Below are 18,545 nucleotides of genomic sequence, written 5' to 3' on the forward strand. Positions count from 1 at the left end.
CTTTCAACACTGAACTAGACCTTTGAATTTATAATTAGGTAATCTAATAACAGACTCAAAAGAGCCTTGTTTGGACCTTTTTATTTCAGAGCAATTTATTGTAACAGTAGATTGTTTTTATCAGCTTGGAGATTACAATCTTTCTTTGAAAGAAGATACTTCCAAGGACTCAGTGTTTACAAACAAGCAGGAGTTCTCAAGAGAGAACATCTCATATATATACACACACCAGGAAAAAAAGGATATACAACTAGCAGGTTGAGGATTTCACTTACTTAAAGTACTTAAAAGCAAATGGAGTTCCTTTGAAAATTCATCTCCAATTGTGGGTTGCAGAGTCAGCTTTTTGAAGATTAAACAACTTTATAAAAAAGGAAATAATATGGTAGAGATTAAACTTCAATTTCACCTGTTTGACTCTGGGTCCTTTCATGCTTTGGTTACACAAAATTTGGCATTAACCTGAAAGCTGATATCATTTTACCATATCCAACCTCACAAGAGCAAGAAATGTCCTTCTTTTTTTAAGGCAAAACATACATACCCTTAAATCTGGAGAAAAGTTGTCTGCTGAGGTGGAGACCGAGTCAGATGATATAGCAGAAGCAGATTTGGTGTGAGGAGAATGGTCCGAGTGAGAAGTGGAAGCGCTATAAAGAGAAACACCACAGTGTATCAAAACCATGCTCAGGAATGCTCAAAAGCTGACAAGTACAGCCACTCGTTTAGTCATATTGGGCATTTTTCACTATTTCCATCCTTCCCATTCTCAGTTATTCAGCCCTCTGCAGCCGTTTAAGAGAACCTGTTTTACTTGCTGTTGCCACGGATTACCAAAGCGCACACCAAGCTCAGACCAAGCCAATGTTATCATGATCACACACTTGATCAAATCCTAAATCACAGAAACTAATGGCCTCCATTTCAGGCTTTCAGATGGGAGATATTAGTGTGCTGCAAGGGGATGAAAACAGACAGACTCCTGAACGCACGCCAGCACAACTCCAACCGCAGCTTTACAACAGTGGAAGAAACTCAGAATAAAAACTCTTTCCATCACACATAACTTTCCTCCTTCAGGTATAAGTATGACCCTCAGGAGAATTAGAAAGACTCTCTCAGCATACCTTTCTGGTGATACAAAGTGCGATTTGCTAAATAGCAAAGGAAAACAGTTATTTTCTTTTTCTATACAGTTTTTCTAGTACAGCTGTAAGCAATTAAAATAAGCTTATTTTATACCATTTTTATGCTGCGCCCTCTCCTACAACCATAATTGCTTAAAATTAGCATTTGATACTAATGCTCTTAAAACACCAGATGACTGAAAGTTCCTCCATGGTATAACATGAAGCCACAGTACAGCAGCGAACGCTACCTGCACCAACTCCCACACTCTTACTGATCCCAGAAAGGTTTCACCTGGGTGTAAAGACACTCTTAATGATCAGCTATCAGGCTTGCAAGCCTAGCCTTGGCTGAAGCAGAACAGCAGCAGGAGTATTACCGCTACTACTTGTGTTAATTAGACACGACAACCTAGAAACAGCTATATCTGAGCTTCCAAAGGGCCTGGAGATCTGTTAATTGTCTGAAAATTATTTTGCTGCTGGTTAACAGCCACCAAAAGGCCAAAATGTTCCATTTTTATTTCTATTCTTTGGAGTTTGGCAAAGTATTGCACATGCAGTGTTAAAAACATGAAGGACTACAGCAACACTGGGCTCTTGCTGGGAGTCAGTCCTTTCTCTCCAAGGATTAGAAAGTATTGGCAACTCTTTCATCCTATGAAGTAGAAACTTAGAAATGGAACCTTTGAGAACAGTAAAAAATTATTTAAAATAAATGATACCAGTGTGCCAATTGAATAGCACAATTCCACCAAATGCATGTGTTGTACACGGAAAGCTGAGTGATCAGCTGTTGAACCAACTTGCTCAACTCTTGCGGTGTTGCTGGGTAAACTCACATCACTTTGGATGGACAGCGGCACTTGTGCACACAATGCTGCTCGCACTGCAACAGCCCCAGTCTCCAACCCAGGCAGACAATAATCGTACGCTAAAATAACAAGAACTGAAGCTGCAAAGCCTCCTGTTCTGATGGATCAAAAGGCCTCACACATACGCTGAATTTGTGCACAGTTTCATATTACAACAAAATTGATATAAAGTGTACGTTGCTGCTGAACAGGCTGCTAACATTCTTCTCTCTTCCTCCTCTCTTCAACCTGGGCTGCACACCACTGCCATCTCCGTTGTGCTGGACAAGCATCATGGGACGCATAGTTCAATTTGCTGATCTGCCAGAGCAGTAAACTATTAATAAACATGAAGAGAGTCTTCTGTTGGATAATAGAGCTGACTGGATTCATTACATGGCTGTATAAATCATCAGATGCAGCGCACAGAGAGGGAGGGAATCTGTATCTGGAGATGATGAGGAAGGCTGAGAGCACTTCCACACAGAGCAGCCTGCAGGCATGCTAAATAAGGCTTAGCACTAAACCACATTTTTACATTACTTAAACAAGCTCAGACCCCTGGATGTGTTCCCTTGAAACTCCTTTCAGCCTGGTTTCTGCATGGTCAGCCTTCATCTTCCAAGCATTCCCCCTTGTGTCTACAACCATTTAATTAATTTGATTTTTAAAAGCGCGTTTAAAAAAAGAATCACACCTAATTTAATCATTCCACAAGCAGCACCAGTTTACTGCACAGCAACCTGTAAAGGAGGCAGTAACTAAAGTTACCAACGAAGAGCAAACAGATACTGTAGATGCCTTTATCACTGGGTAAAAACTCAGACTCCTGTCCCTGGGTCCCCGCTGTGCCTTCTCCCGCACCGGCTCCAGCTGGGGGAGCCAGAGGCTCAGAGTAAGCCTCCAGAAGCCATGCTTTCTAGCTCCCTCCCCTTTCAGGGCCCAGAATTTTGTGTATTTAAATGCACTTTAGAGGTCAGCAACTCTGCTGAGTTTACAAGTCATTTAGCATGGGTGTAAATAAATAAGCAAGGGGCACACCAGCAGGTAACCCGGCCCGTGTGCACCACGCAGGACAGCTTACTCACTGAGCAATCATCACTAAACCACTGAGCACAGTAACCTATTAATAAAAGCATTTGCGTCAAGAAATTCACATCCTTTGGTCACATAAAAGGGAGCTGGAAAGGTTCAGTAGAGTGTGCTAGTCTCTCTGCCCCCAAGTTAGGACAAGCTACGTGCAAACAACTCCCAAGACCTGTCTGTCTAATCTGCCCTTCACAGCTCCCAGGGAGGGAGAGTGCTAACAAAAGGATCAAAATTTCACCAGTTTTTCTGCTTACACAACCTGTCTGCCCTCATACATTGTCAGTGTCTACCTAATACAGAAGCAGAGATTATCTAATCATTGTTGACAGAGATTTTTATGAAATTGTTAATTAATTTCACTCGTCAGGCTGAGGGGCAAACTAAGGGAGAGAAAAAAAAAAAAGAGAACCATAATCCACAGCACATCTGAGCTGCGAAAGTGTTTTCTGTTTGTTGATCATGCTTGGCTTCAAGTGGGTTTTAATGAAGGAAAGCATTTACACTTTAGAAGTGGATTTTCAAAAGCTCCCCGCACCAGCGTCCCTCTGCTCCCACAGAAACCACCGGTGAAGCCTCCCTAGCAACAGCAGCGCAAGCTTTTGGGAAGCACCGCCTGCCCATACAACAATACCACTTGGATTATGCGGCTCTGCACAGCGTGCATAGGTTGCATATGTTTGGCTCGCTGCCTCTGTTCTCCTCATCCATCATTTATAGGGAGCTCAGATGGAACGAAGGAGCAGACAACCGAAACGCCGCTGGTTTGTGGCTCCCTCCTCTTATCATCGTCAGGCAGTTGCGTGGCTCCAGCTCTGCCGCTTTGCAGACTAATTAAACTGGTGTCCCTGCATGCACATGAGAAGTTTATTAGCTTCAGTGGTTTAGTCAATCTCGAGCTCTCCTCTGCTGCCATTGCAAAAGGAAAGATCCTCAAATCATGCAGTGTCATATGCCTTTGGGTGGGGAAAAGAGGGACAGCGTCCTGGGGCCGATACGCAAACTCAGAGCAAAGAGAGCAGAGCTCCCTCCATGCTTTGCCACCAGACCTTCTGCATCATCTTGGGCGAATCATACACTCCTGCTTCTGTCATGGCTTCTGCACATTATCCCAGCTTTTGCAAATGTAAAACTAAAGATGTCTCGTACAATACTTCTGGCAGCATGATGGGGTACTTCTGGTAGCAGCACAAAATGCTGAGGACCCCATTGAGGATGCTCTGTTCTCACAGGGGCATACCCCCAATATCTCTGTTCCACCAGTATGAAAACACAGAGCAACCCCGAGTGATGGCAAAGGCATGATGGTTGGACATAACTGCTGGGTTCTGGGTCACCTGACAAACACTTGAGAACACAGGTAAGGTTTGGCCAGATTTCAGCAAGGGTTGAAAATCACTGGAGCTGTGCCAATCACTGCTAGCTGAAGATCTGGTTCAGTACAACTTAATAAATGTGCAAAATAATGATATTATCTCTGAATCTCATTAAGGTTCTAGAAAACAAGATATACTCAGGTTCAAAAAATACTTTGAGCTCTTCCTACAGGAAAGAAAGCAAATGCAGACGTTCCCGTGAGGAACCTGTGAAAGACCAAGGACATCCTGGAGCATTTCTCCTCCCATGCTTCCGGCCCAGGCAGGTCCGCACCGCTCTTGCTGATGGATGTCTGTGTTAAGTGCCAAAAGAGACCCCCACAACAGTTCAAAAGGATCTCCAGGGAAAGCACCTTACTTCTGTGACTGCCATCTCTGTTTACTCCTCCTCCTTCCTCCCTCCCCATGCAGAAGTGGGAAACAGGTTTAGGATGCAATTAACACTAATGTGTGTCTTTCATCTTAGTAATTATTTTTATTATTTAAATGTATTTCGTATGACCAGATCTTGAATAGTAAATGAATCCAAATGAGAGCTGTCGGCACTATGGTCTTCTACAGTATCTGCACGCAGTACTAACCCCTTGGCTATGTGGGCTACTTATATGCAACTAGTAAGAGAATTAACAATGGAAACCAAGCACAATGACTCAACTCCTGATAAAGTGTTCATTGTTATTATTAGGGCTATCCCACAACATGCCAGATGGCTTTCAAACATAATTCAGACTCAGACAGATGCCCTCCAGTGATTCTTGTTCAGGCAATTGAAAGTTATTACTGCATCCGTAGCAGAATTGAAGGTATGCCAGCGTGCTTAGCTTAAACTGTCAACAAAGATGTAAAGAAGCTGCAAACAGAAGTGTCTGAGGCACGCAAACTTATTCTGTTAAACTATGAAGGTGCTGGGGAAATATTTTTGGGGAAAGCAGTGATATTTAAGCCGCTTCAGAAAGTATTATTAAATGTCATCTGCCAGAGTCATCGAGGCAATCAGATGCAAAGACCCTCGCAATATAAAGAATGTGATGTATAAGAAAGCCAAGGAAAAGAAATAAAAACTTGTAGTTGCCATTTGTTTTGCCAAGAAATATTATAGAAAGATTATAGAAAAATTTGATATATTATAAAATGAGTTTGACTATAAAACTGTTGCCTTCCTAGTGCAGAGAAGCAACAGTTTTCCCCTGAAGAAGAAAGCACAAGTACAGCTTCTGAAGAGGGCGATTAGACCTCATGAGGGTCTGAACGTGCCAGTGAACTCGGGTCAGGTAGAAGATAACCACAAAGATGCAAGGCAAGTGCCAGAATCAAACTGTGACCTAATGCAGGCAAATGCACCATTTATGCAGGACTGAGTTCTCCTCCCTGTATCCTTACCCCTGTTGTAGGGAATTTAATACAACATTCTTTGTACTCCAAACCCAGGATATTTTACTTCCCTGTCTCCACCCTCCAGAGGAAAGAAAAACTCCTAGGAGGAGACCGCTACGAAGAGCTTTCTATAAACATCAGGCCTACGGATGACCACGCTATACAACCTTTCCTCTTAGGCGGTGTGACCCAAGAAGAAAGTCACGACAACCAATTTCATGCATCACATAAAACTTGAGACAAAGGTCATGACATTAATATAAGGGGTGACCTGGCTAAACCATCCCAGCTCGTAATTGCTGAGAACGGTTCCTTCCGAGCAAGCTCTCAGAGGCATGTCTCTTTCTGTTCAGCAAGGACATTAAAAAAATACATACATATAATCCTTCTACTATACTTCTGTTCAGCATGGACATAACAAATCTATACATATACACCTTCCCAAAGATAAGAAACAATCCTATGCAGAAAGGGACTGGGTACAATGAGGGTGGTAAGGCACTGGAACAGATTGCCCAGAGAAGCTGTGGATGCCACATCTCTGGAAGTTTTCAAGGCCAGGTTAGATGGGGCTTTGAGCAACCTGGTCTAGTGGAAGGTGTCCCTGCACATGGCAGGGTGGTTGGACTAGATGACCTTTGAAGGTCCCTTCCAACCTAAACTGTTCCGTGATACCATGGGTAGCACCTCTGTGAGAAATTACTGTTAATTTTTGAAGACACTTGTTCAGACTTTGAAAACTAAGGAAGAGACCTTTGTCTTGACTCAGAATAAGATACTGGCTCAAAAAAAAAAAAGAAAAAAATCAAAAAAACCAAACTCTCAAACAAAATAAACCCCACCAAAACCCAGAGACAACAGAAAGAAAAAAAAAAAAATCAAGTTCCGATTCCTAAAGTTCCCCTCCTAAACCCATGAGTGGGGACCTACGTCTGAGTTTAACACCCAGAGCTCTGCAAAAATTGACGGGACAGGAGGGAAACACACCTCTGGAAAATATGCCATTTTTATTTACAGCATATGCATAGGGTTCGAGGACACCTATTTTTATGTACCTATGTCTTAAAATACTAACCTGGCTCACTCCTAAATATAACACAACTGAAATACAGTCAGTGATGATAAAGTCACCTCTCCCGCACCTTCGTTATGAATATTCCTTCCCTGCCAGTACAACAAGTAGCCGCTTCATTGCTTGCAAAGGTGTGCCAGTTAGTCAGACACTAATTGGCATGAGCTGCTTACACCATTTTTTCTGCATCAAACTGAATGTTGTTTCAATAGTCACTGAACTAACACGGAAAACAGGTGATAAAATGCACCACTGAGCAATACAGTTTCAGATGCTGAGGTCATAAATGAGAAAAACACTGCAGAGGGCAAATTTCTATTTCCCCTCTTCCTGTTTTTTTTTTTAAGTTTCTCATTATGTACATTCCTAAAACTTAATCACGGTGAAAACTGCAAATTAATGACGACTAGTGGCAAATACAATTTAATTTGGAAGCTTCAGCTACCAAGAGAGCAGGATCCAATTGGTTCAAAGTTACAGCCAGGACATGAATAGGAGCACCTGCAGCACTTGGGCACTTCTCTTAAAAGTATAACGACGCAGAGGTATTGAGCACTCCCCGCACACTCCTCAAATTTAAGCCGACAACCCTCCCTCCTCAATACTTTCAACACTCCTGTTTCTTTCAGGGAAGGAAAACGAAATACAGAAAACCCTTCTGAGTCACATCAGAGCAGAGGGAGACAAACCTGTGCTTGTTCCCCATGAATATGACCTTGTCCTAGCTAGCGGTGGCTGAACTGGCCCGGGAAATCCTGCTGCTGCCCACATCAGGCTCTGCCATTTACAGCAGCTCTCTGTGGATCTGTGCTAAGGCTAAGTGGTCCCCATAGTCCTTATCTGTGTATATATATACACTTAAGTGTACTCAGAAGTCCCTCGTATGCCCCTCTTCGGACAAGCACTTGAAAGCATGGCTGGCATCTGACCGAACTGGGGCCTCACAGCAGGAGCCGAGGAGCCGGGCACTCTGCACTGGCTTCCACTCCGTCACCTGGCTGTAACAGGCTCTGCTGCTGTAAATCAAGTTTTAGCGTCTTAACTCCATCTCTCCCAGGGCAGGAATCCCACAGTACCCCACACTGCGCATGCCCATAACAACAGGCAACCCCTCTCCCAACGAGCTTACATGGACAGACAAAGGAGCAGTATCTCCAGTGAGCAGTGACTCAATCTTAATTCTTCACAGCAAAATAGAAATTCAAAACAGGCTTATTCTACCTAGACAAGTACCAAAGGAAGCCACCTATAGCATACATAAGATGCATCCTTACTTCCTCCAAACACCCACTATCCTCTTTTTAGGCACACGCAGGACAATCGCTACATTTCAGAGGTACCTGGAACTCACAATTTTTCTAAACATTTAAAGATCCCGCTTTAACTTCTGCTTGACCTGTAACAATCTCAGGGAAAGGGGAAGCCACAAACAGATATGCTTTTGAAGGGAAGAAAAGCACCAACTGCCAGGCTTCCTCTGGCATTCAGAGCAGGCAGACAGTTATATAAGATAATAATGTACCCTCTCCAGTCAAAGGGGCCGGCAATGTCTGAGCTTAACATCTTAAAAAGAAGCCATTTCAGCAAACAAATCATTGTGCATGTGTGTGACAGACCTAAAATAGCCCCCCACGCCACTTGCCTGGATGAAAAAGATTCACTTCTGTTGCCAAGCAAAGCCGGGTCTCAGTCCAACTTCAATGTTCCAAGGGAGGAAAATGTCATTTTTTAAAAGTTGATCCTTCTAAGTAGCATCCTGAGCTGAATATATAGTACATGTTTTCCCATGAGCCATAAAGAGAATGTCCTATATTTTGACCGTGAACAAGCTTTTCTAGGAATGCAAATTTTGCTCTCAATAGTTACACAATGGACTACAGTGTCACAAGCACCGTTCGTGCTCCATTAGTCATTCTTTTATTATTTTTTTTAAACAGAAGTTCACAAAAGGCCTACAGTGTGTGTAGAGCACTTGCTAAACAATAGGCTGATTGTTTAAAATATTTGCAAGATTCCGAGAATAGAAGGCCAACACCCAAAGACAAACCAATATGCAGCACATAATTAATAACAGCGAGCAGCCCACAGTATCATGCTTTCATGAGTCAAACAATCCAGAAGGTAAAAAACAGGAAAAGCAGCAGCTATCAGCACCTGAACTGATATCCTCTGATCAGCACATGGAAGATAACTACAAAATTATCTGTATCATGAGAGGAACAAAAGGGGAGTTAGGTTTCTAATAAGCTCCAGGCTGGTATGGGATGGTGCTCAGCTACAAAAAAGAAAACAGAAGAAGAAGAAAAAAATTTTCCAGACATTGTTAGACTTCTGCAGGGAACTGACATTTTACCTCTGTTTCACCAACTAAATTTCAGTCCATATCTACAGAGTCCAAAATTAGTTACTACCTCCTGAAAGCAGGTTGATAGTCTAGTACCTTGGTCTGATTCCAGTTCCCAATTAAAATGTTTGGCTTGCAAAATCCACCACTAGCACAAGCAGCCTCGCTTGCAACATTAGGAATTCGGGTAGTGAGTGGTGGGCAAGGCAAGTAACACACCTCCTCCAGGTGAGACACGATGGAAAGGCAGCCCAGTCATTCTAGCTCTCCCCAGTGCTTGAGAGAAAGGTTTGACAGACTTCGTGGAGATGGTGTGCACATCTGGGTCTGTGCTCCAAAGCTTTGGGGTTTCCTATTTCCAGGACAGGCCCTCAGCATTGAAAATAAAGACTGTAAGGTGAAGAGGGGTTCAACACACAACCCCACTTACCACCAACACAAGCAAGGTTGCCTGCTAGAACAGTGCTCCCACCTGCTCATCTCTGAGCCTTCCTAAACATCAGGTTATTGTTATGCTTTTTAGGATCATTTGGGGTTGTTCAGGACCTAGAGCCCTTGTTTTCAAACATAAGATGCTGTGGAGGGCAGGACTGAACTAGAAGATCCCACCACCCCCACAGAGAAAGCAGTATTTCCAGGGCAAAAAAAAACACAGCTGAGGGAGAGAAGTTCCAGCACCTGAGGCTTCAGATGGTTGAAGTAGTGCTGCACAGTGGCAGAGAGAAAGCGGTATGGGATATCACTGATTTACGGGACATCTGGCAAGTGATCTGACACATGTCCTGACCTGCAGCTTTCTCCCCCAAGCAGCCCAGGCAGCAACCCGGGCACACCACAGCCACAGGGCTCTCCATGCAGCATGACTGCCTCTAGCAAAAAGGCAACTCAAGAATCCAAATCCTGGTGCTACAAGACCACCCGTGTCTCTCAGCCCTGCCTGCGGAAGAAGCTGATTCCAGGGCTCAGGACATTTCGTGGCAGAGAAGAGAACTGGGTGGTGCTGCTATTTCCTACATCAGAGCAACCTCAGATTTTCCACTGCACCCCACAGGAAAAAGAGCGCTGGCAACATCTGTCTCCACAAATACTTTGAACGCAGACAAAAGTCATGATAGAAATCCTACATACATCTCAAAACTACTCTTGCAGTTTACCAATACTTATATTTACCATATAAACTTGCACCCCTTCCTTTAAAATATATTAAGCCAGGGAAAAACATGCAAGTAAGAATTATCAGGATTTTTATGCAAATTCAGACAGTCCCACAAGAAACAGAAATAATACCTACATTAGTAAGTACTCACCTTAGGACAGAAAGGAGAACTGAATAAAAAGACAGATATAACTTCTCTTTTACTATTTGTGTTCTGGCAGTGCCTTAATTTCTAGTTACATACTAAGAACCAGTCATGTATAGTTCAACCAAATATATGTATACTTCCCACTGTTCATGTGCTGTCTCAATTTTTTCTTTAGATTCCTACCTATTCGCCTATTCAAAAAACACCTTAGTTAGAATGCAACACGTATTGTTAAATGTTCTGATTTTCTTTCAAACACACACCACACAACCCCCTCACCTCAATAAACCGAACAGCCACAGGAATTAAAAACACCAGCAATTTACTCATCAATGACATTACGTGTTCCATCCTGGGAAAAATCAAAAGAAGGAGGAAAGAATATATAAATATAGCCAATCTGCAGAGTCTTGTATCACCTAGCAAAACTGACGTGGGGTAACACCTTGATAAGCTTTCACAGACACTATGCAGCTGCGTGCTCTGCCAATCTTGGCTCAAAAAGAGGACTGGGAACAACTATATTCTGTTGGCAGCCCAGCCCCTGCATGAAACTGGTCCCTAGCAGAGCCTCAAAGCTAAAGTCAGTCAAGTGTTCAAAAACCTGGGGGCTTTATTTCCAGAAATTCAAGCTAAAACAATACAGGATGTTTTCAGAAACGTTAAGCACCTGTATCTTGTCACAACTTCCAGAGAGCCCAGCATCTTTGAAGACTGCACTCCATCAAAGTCCACAGGTTCAACACTCATACCTGGGACCAGGTTTCCTCACAAACTTATCCCGTTTGTTCTCTAAAGACAAAGCCCAGTTTTCAAAGTGCTCAGCAGCCTATATGGCCCAGATTTGCTTAAGAGCTCTGCACACTCATTCACCCCACTGGCCAGTTGTAGGGTCCATTTTGAAAACAAAGGTCTTCCAAATTCTTCCACCTTACAACAAAATAAGGCACAGAAAGTTTGCAAGCTCATCTCAAGATTTTCTGGACATCAGTTCTCATGCATCCAAAATGAGGGATAAATTTCTCAGATCACCCACAGCCACTGCCTCCTGCCAATTCTGCTTCCTCAAGCAGAAATCAGCGTATGCAAAAACCAAAGTAACTCAAAGAGAAGTAGGATCACCAAGGTCTAGATGGTTCAGTTCCCGATGGTAGATACCACAGGTGCCTACGCTCCCACTTAGTCAACGGAAACCCAGGCAATGGAGTCTAGACAACAATTCAGCGCTCTCAGAGTAGATGCTTATCTTTGTTCAGCTGAATTATTTGTGGAGCGTATTGACTCTCCTGAAGGTAGGGAAATTTTAGATACCTACTTCACATTGAGATACGGCAATCTGAACTAGATCCTGCCCTGGTTTCCAGAAGATCAGTGTTTTTTGGCAGAGAAGTTCGTATTTGCTTTTTGTTTTCAACTGAACAGCCTTTTGCAGACACCAGAGAATGCACAGGGAAAGAAGGAAATGCAAAAATGAGGGAATGTATTCTTCCAACTTGAGAGAAGCCTTGTCCAAGAGAATCTGCACATATTCGTTACTTCTTTCTCATCTAGGTATTCCCTTATGTTGAAAAAGGAATAAGCTTTTTCTGTAATGGAAAAACTGACATGGTCTCCCTTCCCATCTCCAGCTTTGTTTAAATGCAAAACTTGTCATAAGTTATTACTTTCACTCCTCTGTCAAACATAGTTAAAGCTGTCCAAATGTTACAAAAACTCTCAGTGGACAAACTAGACAGATATACCCACATACAAGAAGAAATGGGGCTTAGGAAACCAGACTACAAATCTCTGCTCTCTCCTTACTTGTGAACAGATTTAGTTAATATGTAAGGGGAATTACATGAGTTAAGAAATAGCTCCTTCCTTTTTTGGAGCAGAGAACCACCCAAACTCAATGCACTTCTTTCCCTTACCATAACGATGGGGACAGAGTTCTGTGTAGGTGGTCACATCTGAATTACTCATTGTAGACTCTCCTTACAATCACCAGGGAGAAACTGAGATGACTCACTCTTCCCTGTTGTCTACAAAAAGAAACAAAGATCTCTGCTAAGTTTCTGGGTTAAGCCCAGTGAGATGAGACAAATCTCATCCAGGGTGCCTGTATTTTTCTTTATGCAAGATGGAAGCAGAAAGTGGAAGAAGGTGGAATCTAGAATCAGAATATGTTTTAGCAAAGTAAGATGAAAGATGTCCCTCTGTGGTGCTGGAGGCAGCAGTGGTCAGCAGAAGCTGTACCCAGCAGATGGTAACAAGTGAAGGGCCAAGACCGCTCTGCTGGAGCAAGCCCTGAGCACATCCACAAACAGTCCCACCACATTCTTCTTCTCACACCCTGGCGTTTAATGACCATTCTGGTAGCATGCTTCCTTGCATTTGAGGAAAACGCACTGTTCTCATGAGGTGTGGGGACACACTTTCAGTGGAGAAGTGGGATATCCATTCATAGATGGGGGGCACAGCCTGAATTTTCAGGAACAGCCTACTTGAAAAGTCAGCTTGGGTAAAACGCAAGCAGAAGATCCTACATTTTTCGTGTCTTTATCGAAAGTGTTCTACTTACAAATGAGACGCTGATCAGTTTTGATTTGTTAAAGGTATCCCATCCATTGGTTAAACCAACCTCTACTCTGATGACTGATGTTGACAGTCGTCCTTCAGCAGCTCATCTCTGGCTCCGCAGGTTTCAGCGACCTGCCCGTACCTTCAGCATCTGCTCTCCACAGCAGCCAGACAGCCCCTATAATCTTCCATATGTCACCATCTCGTACACAGGCTCCAGCTCTTTCAGGGGCAGATTTAGCTGAAACAGTTGATGAGGGCAGTCCTACAACCTATTAGTGCAATTTTTCTCTTTGAGACCACCATCTTATAGCATGATGTTAACTGAAATCAACAACAGGATTTATTAATGCAGCAATAAAAATAGCACAAATGCTTTATTTTCGCTAAAGGCAGGAGGTATGAATGAGGCTGTGGTTCATGAGCTCAGTGATTTGGGTATTAGTGCTTTTTGTGCCAGGGGAGGGAAAGAAAAAAAAAAACCACTTTGCTCACAAAATACGAAGCAATGACCAGATGTATACTCACTCCACCAGTTAAATTTTGTTCTGAAAAATATAGTTGGGTTAACCTTTAGCCCTGTCATTCAGTACTGCCATTGCTCTTCATAGGCCATAAGCTTTGCAGTGAATTTTCAAGGCCTCAGGACCGAGGTTTGCTACCCTTGCTTTGCCTGAACTCTTCTTGGCCTGCCAGCAGCTTTGGTTTACTTGGTTTAGTTGTGATCGCAATTTCTGTAAATGGCCAGGTGTCTATATCTACTTTCTTTTCTTTTTGTTTGTGTGTGGTACAACCACAGTTTTGCACAGATAGCAGTAACAAGCAGTTATTCTATATAGAATGAGGTATTTACCACTAATGTACTGACTTTGTGTAGAGAAATATAACAGCCTGGTATGATAGCAGGACCCTGGATAAGTAGAGACACAGGATGTGGCATAGAGGAGATGGGGCACAAGTTTGGCACTGGAAACAATGGCTATAAACAACTCACCAATGGTCAGTTAAAGAAATGCAGACCTGGAGCTAGACAAAACTGGTTTTAGAGGTAACAAAGAGAACAAAGAAATAGTATCTAGTACCCATAAAAGCAACCGTATATAGCAAAAAGCAGATGTAATGTGGAATTGCAGACCAACGAAGATAGAGATAGGTGTAAAGTAGTTTTACCAAACACACTAAAATGATCCCAGGTGGATCCTAGAGTAAGGGAGGAAGAAACCATCAACATGAACCTCATACTTCTCCCAGCAAAGGCCTCCAGATGCTGATAACTCGCTGTAACACCCACCACCACCAGAATAAAACCAGCAATCTTGGGACCCAGGGGAGCAGGGGAGGGGTGAGCATAACACCATGAAGAAGGGTAAAAACTAAAAACTGTATGTATTACGGTTTTAACTGCATTATTATTCTTTTCCTGCAATAATTGCATCTGGACTAATAATGATGAGACTTTCAAAATTTCAGTTATGCTAACAATAAATCCATTGTTATATAAAGATGTGCTGCTTTTTTGCCCATGAACAAGATTTTGAGTATAACACTTTGTACAGGCATGTAGTCTCTTTAGATCACAGTAAATAAATCCAGATAAAAACGTTGCTTTATTCTATGCAGGTGTTGCCCATCTTCCCAGAACAAAGACAAAAAAACCCAACAAACTCATGTTTTCCTAACTAGTTCAGCAGAGATATGATCACATACCTACATCTGATCCAGATCAAATTTGAACCACTGGGTGACCTAACATTAATGACTCTGGAGCCATGGACAGAAGACTATAGAACAGCCAGATCTGTAAAGTGGGAGCATTTGTAAGAGGTAACAAAATAACTAGAACATCACCTGGAAGAGGTGATGGACTAGAAAACTGCTAACACTTTCTCATCATCAAATATATCAGGGTTTAAAAAGCAATAAAAAAGAATTTGTGGAGCAGAGAGGCAAGAGAGAAGCAAGGAAAAGAGCTACCTTGAAATCACTGGAAAATTACTGAGTGAGAACATTGTCTGGCAAAAGAAACTACACATGGTAGGAAAAATAAAAACAAATACTTGAAAAGTTCCATTGATTTTTTGTTGTTGCCTTTCACTGATTTTTTTCTTCAATTAGCTCCCAGTTTCTCAGGCTATAAAAGAACCAGATGTTTTTTAGTTAAAAATGAAGACAGGCTTAATTACTGTGATAATGTCTCTTCTGTATTCTGACTTCCCTGGGTTATCCCAAACACCTCTACAAACCAAGCACTTCATTACCTTCCTACCACCCTCTTCTTCATAGTGGAATGGGCTTCCCGTGGACAAATAAGACCACTTTTTTCATGTGCTGTTTTACAACTACACCTTGTATATAACACCTTATCAGAGTGACCTCTGGAAGGTTTCTGATGCATTTCTAACGTATGCTTGCTGGTTTCTTCCTCAGCCAAACTTTCTGGTAACAAAAGCCCTACAGTGTATGGATCAGGTCTCTCTTTACACTACCTGATACCCTCAGCACTGAAAAAACCAGTAACAGTAAAGCAGGTCATCAGGAAAAGATTCATGAAAAAGACATGGTGGACTATTGATTCTGCTGAGCCATTGAAGAGGTGTTACGACCTTTCCAAATGCAGTTCTTGCCTTTGTACATGAGCTGCAAAAGAATTAGCAAAGGAAGGGAGACGATAAAACATCAGAAATAGATAACAAAACACGTCTGAGACAGGTGTTAACCTATACTGAAGTCATAGCAGGAGCACAATCAGGAAACAGACAGGAAGTGTGTAATTTGACATCATTAGGTCATCCCCAATCTTAACATTCAGGTTCTGTAATTACGCCTCTGTTGTAAATAGCTTGTAGTTAGGAACTATGTGTACAACCCAGAACTGTCTAGCAAATAGTCTGTTAGTCAACGTAACATTACCATCTCTCCTCAGAAAAAGCAGTGCTTGACAGGACCCAAGAGAGTCATGTTCTGAGCCTAGCTTTGCTCCTCCCCAGCTGTCACATCTTGCCTCATCTCTCCACAGCAGTTTTTCATCTCATCCTTGCACTTTCTCGCTTTTTGCCCAATCTCTCAGCAAGGAGTCTCGGTGCTTGACTACATATCCAAGAGCTTAGTAAAATTACCCGCCAGGCATTAGCAAAAATAATGTAGTCCTGGCTTAGACACATTTAAATAGTTGGCCCCTGGCTCTTCAATGCAGAAATCACCACCTTCTGTACCTTTATAGCAGCTAGAACCATGGTACCCCAAATTCCTCTGACACCTTTGAACAGCAATATAACATCAATTACAATACAAGAAACAGGTGAGTGTCAATTGCATTTTATATTCTCAAATGGAAAATATACTTAAAAAACAAACACATACACTGTTATTGAATGGTCACAGGCTGGACAAAGAGATGTGCGTGTGCCTGACAGAGGAAAACTTCTAAGACTGAAGGTCTCACTCCAAGAGAAGTAGGAATGGTTTCTGCTGAATGCAAGAACAGAAACATGCATGCCAGAGACTGCTACTAAAAACAACTCCCAGGTTCTTCAGAGGTAATGGTTTCTCTTCGTGAGTGCACTGTGTAAATTAAAAGCTCTACAGTCTTTTAGACTGAATGTTATTTTCATTATTTTCTGCCCCAAATCCTCAGACTAATAAAAGATTCTCCTCACTTTGCAAATATATATGCAGTCACAACCGCTCTTTATCTTCACAATATACAGTACATGAAAAAAACATCTTAGAATGGACTTCAGTTGCAAATAAGTGTTACAAATTATCACTCACATATGAAAATTTGTGATAATGAGCCCGTCTGGAGTTGCTAATTGGTTCTAGACACAGTGTTAAGTTTTGCAGATGCAAAACCCAGTTCATTATCAACACTCAGCCAGCAATGTACTTGTCTTTAATGGTAACAACTCTTGAGAAACCCTGCCCCACACATATAAGAAATCAAATGCAAGAAGTGCTCTCAAAGCCCATGAGGAAGATGACAGCTACTTGCATTTCACTGAACACCAGAACTGGCAAAAATCTTCCCTTTCAAACTCTAACTTCAATGACTCATCACAAAACAACTCAATCAGCAAAGCTACATCTGGTAGCAATGTGGTGCTAGCGAGCCCTCCTCAGCCAACAGCGTACAGACCCAACTCCTTCCAGCATCACTCTCACCCGTGTGGAAAGAATTCCTTCAACATAGCCTTAAATCAGACCAGGTATTGACAGGACCTTATTTGAGATGAAGGGGGGAGTTCATACCTCATGGAGCTATTGCTTCAACAGACCTTGCTGCACTGATTTACACAGAGCTTATGTTTTCAGAGTTATCCCTGCAAACTTAAAGACAAGGAGGAAGATTATTCTCATATGCTTTAGTAAAAGTGCAATGCATAGGATCCACTGTGTCTGTGGATGATAACCACCAGCAGAAAGGTGGTAACAAGCAACCAATAAGTGGTAACATCAAATATTGCTACAGTTGTGCTGGCAGGAAACATCTGCCCACTGCCTTATTTCAACCTCAGTATGAAATGAGTGAAAGAGATATCACTGAAATCTCCTACAGCAGATTCTTTACAGTACAATCACCTCCACACTTTTGCACAAGCAAAACAAATTTACCTTCAGCAGATCTAACAGAAAGCCTCTCAGATACCTTTTTGGACTGTTGTTCAGTCTGGACTGTAATATGCTTTTTCAGATAACATTTCAGAGGAACACCAAGAGATAAAAGTTCATTCAGAAACTACAGCACATAATCACACAAACTGTGTGAACAAAATGCCTAATCACTTTTAATGAAAAGTAAATACCTGAAGTTTGACATCACCTTTTTCCTAAAGTCATGTGTTCTGCTGAAGTCATACATGGCTCTATCTGACTTTCCTTTCACAAAAGGAAAGACTGCAGTAGAATTTTGTTGGCCATTACTTTGAGTTCCAAAGGCCAGAGGGTCCACGTGCAACTTCAAATTTAAAAAACAAAAAACCCACCCACAACTCTACCTACAAATCCATTTTAAGAGTGGTCTTTGAAGAAGTCTGATTAAATAGCACAGCTGAAATGTGTTTATCACTCACTCACCCAGGATCCCCAGGCCATTTTATAGACATAAAAGCAATCCGTAACATAGCCATACTATAGTTCATCAAACATTAGAATCAGTGTTTTACCTCACTCCTTTTTCCGTCCCACAGGTTGTTCCTCGCCTGATACTGCAGACACACAAGCGCTCCTTGCAAGCTGCTAGTTAAATACCACCGCAGCTCTTTATGAGTAGTTGGCTCATGGTCACCTGTCTTCTGCAAGAACAGGATGCAAGGGGAAAGTCCATCCTAAATATTGACCTTTGGAAAGCACAGAGAGCTGCAGAACCCAGCGCTGTGCCACCCAAATCTAGCACTGGGTGAGACAGCTTAGACTTGCAAAGCAGAAGGGCTGTATCAGCACAACTATG

The 18,545-nt window shown here is 42.3% G+C and overlaps 1 protein-coding gene across 4 annotated transcripts in view; it reads right to left on the reverse strand.

The window, feature by feature from the left end:
* The window catches only part of MTMR2 (myotubularin related protein 2), a 65,145-nt gene that overhangs the window by 43,200 nt on the left and 3,400 nt on the right, over positions 1 to 18,545 (reverse strand). For 2 of the 4 annotated variants that reach the window (XM_075081714.1, XM_075081666.1), the window contains exon 2: positions 545 to 650. In XM_075081714.1, coding sequence (XP_074937815.1) covers positions 545 to 650 — 106 coding nt within the window. Of the gene's footprint in view, positions 1 to 544; positions 651 to 17,347; positions 17,367 to 18,261; positions 18,391 to 18,545 lie in introns of those variants that run through there. The other 2 variants (XM_075081704.1, XM_075081674.1) reach the window with 2 other exon arrangements.

The sequence above is a fragment of the Phalacrocorax aristotelis genome, chromosome 1 (assembly GCF_949628215.1).
Source record: "Phalacrocorax aristotelis chromosome 1, bGulAri2.1, whole genome shotgun sequence".
Taxonomy (NCBI): Eukaryota; Metazoa; Chordata; class Aves; order Suliformes; family Phalacrocoracidae; genus Phalacrocorax; species Phalacrocorax aristotelis.